The sequence below is a fragment of the Sturnira hondurensis genome, unplaced genomic scaffold, assembly GCF_014824575.4.
Source record: "Sturnira hondurensis isolate 20B ecotype Veracruz unplaced genomic scaffold, ASM1482457v3 Scaffold0009178, whole genome shotgun sequence".
Taxonomy (NCBI): domain Eukaryota; kingdom Metazoa; phylum Chordata; class Mammalia; order Chiroptera; family Phyllostomidae; genus Sturnira; species Sturnira hondurensis.
In genome coordinates, this window is record NW_028081809.1 from 2,779,602 (window position 1) to 2,785,816 (window position 6,215).

The following is a 6,215-nucleotide window of genomic DNA, read 5'->3' on the forward strand; positions in this document are numbered from 1 at the left end:
GGCCATCTTGGCTTCTCAAAACAATTAGAGTCCCTGTGGCCAAGCAGGAGTCTTGCCATTTTAAGCTAATTGAAAGGTTGGATGGAACACAGATCTGGCTTTTGCTTTTTTCATTATAATTCAAATAATTAATTTTCTTAGTTGAGACATAGGGAAAGTTGTTCCCTCTCTCCCTTTTTAAAATACCTTTCCATAGAAACATTATATATTGTTATGATGACAACTGATATTTTCACAACTTTTAGCTAATTTGTATTTTAAAATCACTTCAGGACCTGGAAAGTAGGATCATCAGTATGTCTGTGCTGTGGCTGTTTCTGGGCCTCCTTGTCCTTACTGGTGAGTGCATTTCATTTTTTTCAAATGACCTTGGAGTTGGGAAGGATGAGCAAAGTATTATAATGGTACTTCTCATATGTAAAAGTGCAGTGCAACATGTTATTTTTTCCTAAGCTGTTTGCTAAATCCTGGAGTCAGTAACAGTGCTGGCAAGCAGCCCCTTCTGGGTGTCCCACAGAAGGAGGGATTTCTCTCCAATGCTGGGTGGGCTTAAAACAGAATTGCCTGATAACTGCTCATTGTTTCTCTATAAAAACTCTTTCATCAAAAGTATGTGTTGAAGCCCTGGCTGGTGTAACTCAGTGGATTGAGTGGGCCTGTGAACCAGACAATCATGGTTCGATTCCCAGTCAGGGCACATGCCTGGGTTGCAGGCCAGTTCCCAGCAGGGGCCAGTTCCCAAGAGGGGATGCACAAGAAGCAACCATACATTGATGTTTCTCTTCCTCTCTCCTTCCCTTCCCCTCTAAAGATAAATGAATAAAATATTTTTAAAAAGTATGTGTTGAATTTATCAATAGAGTGTATATCTCCATGGAGGGATGGAGGCAGCTTACTTAATGAAAGTAATGCAATTCAGTAGAAAACTACAATGGAGGGGACTAAGGAGATGTGACTAAGCTAACCACTGAGACTGATATCGTTGAATGCTTGAATTTCAGATTTGGTCCTGTTTCCTTGTAGCTGAAGCAAAAAGGAAAAGTACATGTTTTTAGATAAATAAAGGGAGGAAGTATAGTTCCTCAAGAGAAGCAAAAGTTTTTTTCCTGGCTCTAAATTCTAAAAACTTCTCAGATGGGGGTCAGTCTTATATTCATTCATTTATTTGTTGACCCACTCAATCAACAAATATTTTTAAATTCTTGTCAGGAATTTGGGGGATATAAAGAACTTTGAAGGACATGTATGTGGTTTGGGAGTGAATAAAAGGCAGGGAGCAATAAATTACACAACCAGTTACTATTAAATGTACCTGTCACCAATTATAAAAATAGAATGTCCTACTTAAAAAGCTAAAAGGACACATTGGCTCATTTAACTTTTAGTATTCTCATAAAAGACCAAGTAATTTCATTTTCTTGTTTCTCTTAGATTACTCATCAAAAATTTTAAAAATACTCCAAAATACTAGTATCTTCAGATGTTAACCCCATGAAGTTCTTCATAAGAAAAGAGAACTTCAAAATATATTTAGTAAGCATGCAGTACACACATGAGGATAAGCAATAGGCATATTTCCAAAGACCTGCAAATCATTAAGATTTAATGATATACTGTACTTTTGCCAAACAATAAAACAAATAAAAAAGAGTAATATGATGGGAAGTCCTTACAGGCTTATAATAGTGAGACAATGCTTTCAAGGGGCAATTTCCTGCCACCTATAGTATCTTGTTACTGGTGTGTATGTCCTCTTTCTGGTGGAAGTGAAAAATACTCAGGAATGTCCTCTTTAGTGGACTTTGTGGAATTCCAACAGTGTGTAAAACCTCTTCTTCCCCTCAGTGCTGGAAATGACCGTGGTAGTTAAAGAGAAAATGAAGAGCAAAGAGAGAAAGGGAAGAAGTGGAAAGAGGGGGCCCCACTTGGAAACCTGGCCCTGTACCTCACCACATGCCCTTCCACTCATTGCAGTCCTAAACACCCATGCAGACATGCACTGAGAGCCGAGGAAGCCAGCTCCAAGTCACAGTTTACCAGCAGTCCCCGTTTTGGGGGTCTGGGCTGAGATCCCAGTGAGGCCCAGGCTTTTCTTCAGAATAGATGTGTTTCTCCAGAACAGATCTAAGTCTCTTATCAAATAAATGAGTTAGAGGTATTGGGAGGAGAAGTTCTGAGAGATCACATAAAATGGAAGATGAGAATTAGCCCACAGGGAACGCACAATCTCTGATTTGACTCCAACACACTCATTCTACAGCATTGGGCATCTCCAGAGCTTTGCAATGAATAGAACTGCTCCAACAGTTCTTCACGTCTGCAAGCTATGAGGTGAGAATTTAGTATCTAGGAAGTTCTATAATAATTTCTTAGTCGCTATACTATAAATTTCAAAAGAGTTTCCATTGCAAAGTGAAGTTCTTATTATTGATTTCAGTATAGTTATGTTCATGTCACTTCATTCATGGGCAGAAGAATGACCAGAACTACTCTAGTTCAGTGTCTCAGGTTGAAATTTTCTCAATTTGTAGATTCATCTGAAAGTGGCAGCTGGGGATGCTATGGAAACATCCGAACCCTCGATACTCCTGGGGCATCTTGTGGGATTGGAAGACGCCGAGGCCTGAACTACTGTGGTAGCTAGAATCTCATTGTCCACCTTACCCTCCTTCTCCTCTTTCTTTCTCTCCAAAGGTGACTCTGTTAGACATGGGTGGCTTCAACAGGATTTGTCCCTGCCCTTGATACCCCACACCCATGTCTCCTAGTCCTTTCCCACAGGTTTTGATCTTCGACATACCATTTTGGTTTCCACTGTTTCCCACAGTCCCACACTATGAAGTGGTAGAAAGAGCACTGGTTGTGGAGTCCAAAGACCTCATCAAGTGCTGCTTCTGCTTCTTCAAGTCACTTAGCTTCCCTGAACTCTGCTGAGATGGGGATAATAGTACTTACTTCACAGTGTTGTTGCAAACTCTGGTCAGTAATATGAATGACAGTGCTTTTGAAACCATAAAAGTGCTTGGAAGATTAAGTGGGTTAGCCAAATATGTTGGGATTGATTTTCACTTTGCCCAGCATTCTTTGTATTTCATAAAGGTTAAGCACACATGATTTCTAGGAGTCACTGTAGGGTGGAAAGGTGGGCAAGAGTGAGCACACCTGTCAAAGAAGCTCTCCAAAAACTTTGGGAAGGATTTGGGAGAATTTCTTCACATCAGATGTTTGTTGTAGCTGCTGGGCGTGCATTTTACTGGGTAGCTGTTTGGGTGCTTAGGATGGTGCCAACGGGGACTGTGCCCATGCCATTTTCCTGGAAGGATGTGAGCTCCTTAGCTCAGGGGAACTGGTAGCGATGAAAGACACGTCTCAGAAGATGCCAACCCAAGCTCCAAGGAAGAGAATCACAATCTCAGTTCTAGGAATGGCCACAAGAGATTTCATACCCAAGCATGGGCTTCTCAGTCCTCAACGACTGCCCAGAACCTTGGAGTATATTTTCTCTCTCCTTTTGAGCTCCCATTTCAGTGTAAGTCACACCAAGCCACATTTTTCCTTCTGTATTTGCTTTAGGAGTTCGTGCCTCTGAAAGGCTGGCTGAAATAGATATGCCATACCTACTGAGATTTCAACCCATCATACGTACTGTTGGCCAAAAGTACTGTGTGGATCCTGCAGTGATCGCTGGTGTCGTGTCCAGGGAGTCTCCTGCTGGCAACATTCTTGTCAATGCGGGCAATGTGGGCGATGGAGTCAGGGTGGTACAGGTAACCCTCCAGGTGGCCATTGAGCCCAGTTGCATGTGGCACAACTCCAAAGGACCCCATCACATTTGTTGTGTGGATGGTACCCCTGGGGAATAGCCCCCTAGGAGAGTGAATGGGCTCCCTGAGCAGTGAGAGCCAAGTTCTGCCTGTGAGAAATGAGCAGCTCTGTTTCAGCTTCATTTTGAAGTGCAATTCCTTTTCGGAGTAAATTATGCTGTGTTTCCAGGATATCATCACTGTCACCCTGTTGTGGATTTCCAAACAGGCCATACAGGAGAAATGTCACAGATTGAATCTTTGCTCTGTTATTTCATAACCACCTGACCTTGGATAGATCATTTGATCTCCCTGGGCCTCAGTCCCCTCACCTGTGAAATGCCATTCTCAGAACTATTATGAAGATTCAATACAATAATGTGAAAAAGTACTTGGCACCTGGTAGATTCACAACAAATGTCATATTTTATTTTCCCTATCTTCTTTCTACACAATTCTTAGTTCTGAAGGTCAAATTTTATTTCACAGGAATTCTGCCCAGTTTTACCTGAGACTTCCTGGTCATTAATTAACCCACTGTCTAATTAATTCTGTGCTAGGAGAATGGGTGGTGGCAGGAGAGAACCCGAGGCCACAATTCTCTATCACATTTCACATTGTTGTAGTTGCTAAGAAAATCTGTAAGTATTGCAGTCCTTTTTTAAGCTTTTAGGAAAGTGTAGTCTTCAATAATTTTTAAATTGGCTTCCCATTAGTTCTTTGTATGACACCTTACAATTTAAAAGTACTTTTAAACATTTTATCTTATTTTGATTTGGGGACCCATAATAATGTGATGAACTGAAACAGATGAGGAAGTGAATTTATGAGGAGAATGCCATTACTGAAAAGTCACATGACAACTAGAACATGCAGAATGGGACCAAGGACAACTTTGGTGATTTAGTGCCAGCACCATTTCTGCCGCCCTGTTCTGCCTCCTTTGTAAAATCTTTTTCTTGGGAAAAGGATGGGTCTGTTTCCTTTGAAAATGAAAAAAAGAATTCCCGAGTCAGATATTCCTTTTAAATATGGTGAAAGATATATAGAATGGTAACCAACAGTATGGAAGAAAAGTTAGTGGTACCCTTAGACATTCTGATTATCTACAAGAATAATTACAAGTACAGATAGAAAAGAAACCATTCCAACCTATTTTGGAGGGTTTTTGGTTGCAGCAATGAAGGAGGGCATCAGAATGGAACCTACACTACCTCTCAACCTTGGCTTTCAACCCTGCCTCTCACCATTGCATTGAGGCAGCTGTGAAATGTCGGCTCCTTCCTTCTTTGCCTAAACATTTTAGCTTTACTTTTTGTCCCCAGAAAGGCTGAAGGTGGCATTGGTTTCACCAGAGGAGAAGAAGAGAAAGACAAGGGAAATGAGAAAGCACTGATAGTATGAAGCCATATCACCCTCTCACCTGGCTTACTGGGCTTTTCCTCTGCCTCCCTCCTTTTAGGACATGGGCCATTATGTTCCCACACCTTGGATCAGTGAGTCCCAGCTTTCCCAGATGACTGATGTCCTGACTGTTAGAATCAAAGAAATCCAGAAGAGATTCCCAACCTGGTCCCCTGACCAGTGCCTGAGAGGTAGGTGTAAACCCGGTGGTTTCACTGTATGGTGTAATGGGGACAAATGTAATACATTGTGCCAGATTCCCCAAAACCTCAGTTGCTTATGATAAGCATGAGGAAAGAGAATCTAAGTTAGCTGTTGAGTATCCTGAAGCAATGGGGGGCTGTGGGGTCTGCATTAACCTGTCTCACAAATTCCAGGTGGACTCTGTGCCTATGTTGGAGGTCCTGGCTACGTCAGAAGCAGCCAGGACCTGAGCTGTGACTTCTGCAATGATGTCCTTGCACGAGCCAAATATTTCAAGAGACACGGCTTCTAACACTTTAGATCAACTCCAACGTCATTCTCATACATGAGGCCTCTTCTGTTCCACTGATAAAACTAGCCAATGGGGCTTGTAACTGAGAATCTGAGTTTGACCTGAAGGTTGTTAAAATAACATGGAACCCATTAAAAGAAGAATTATTCTCTGCATTTTGTGGTCTGATGTGTGTGTGTATAAGTTAAGAGTTGCATCTCTTTAAAGCTATTTCCATGGAGATGGGCTGTAATGTGGATTTCTGTGAAATGCATCTTATACCTTATTGACTAGCATTGCCAAATTTAGCAAATAAAAATACAGAAAGCAGTTACATTTGAATTCCAGATAAATAACGAACAATTTTTTAGTGTAAGTGCCATGCAATATTTGGAAAACATTTGGGTATTTTACCTGGCAACAGTATCATTGATTTCTCTGATTTAAAAAAAAAGTTTCAAATGTAATGGAAAAACTTGATGAGAAAAAGAGCGTGATGGTGGCCAGCCCCATCTGCTGGGCGGATTAGTCTC

General features: G+C 41.3%; 1 protein-coding gene across 1 annotated transcript; it reads left to right on the top strand.

The window, feature by feature from the left end:
- The first annotated feature begins 296 nt into the window (after positions 1-296).
- On the top strand, positions 297-5,773 carry LOC118994158 (lysozyme g-like protein 1). The gene is made up of 5 exons (XM_037056728.1): positions 297-339; positions 2,532-2,636; positions 3,574-3,767; positions 5,266-5,398; positions 5,585-5,773. Exons 1-5 carry the CDS (start codon positions 297-299, stop codon positions 5,701-5,703), a joined length of 594 nt encoding a protein of 197 aa, XP_036912623.1. The 3' UTR covers positions 5,704-5,773.
- The last annotated feature ends 442 nt before the right edge of the window (positions 5,774-6,215 follow it).

Bases quoted from the DNA above. Each gene is read 5' to 3' on its own strand.
- LOC118994158 (XM_037056728.1), top strand. From the start codon at position 297: ATGTCTGTGCTGTGGCTGTTTCTGGGCCTCCTTGTCCTTACTG. The intron at 340-2,531 runs GTGAGTGCATTT...CTCAATTTGTAG, and splicing joins GGGCCTCCTTGTCCTTACTG to ATTCATCTGAAAGTGGCAGC. The intron at 2,637-3,573 runs GTAGCTAGAATC...TATTTGCTTTAG, and splicing joins CCGAGGCCTGAACTACTGTG to GAGTTCGTGCCTCTGAAAGG.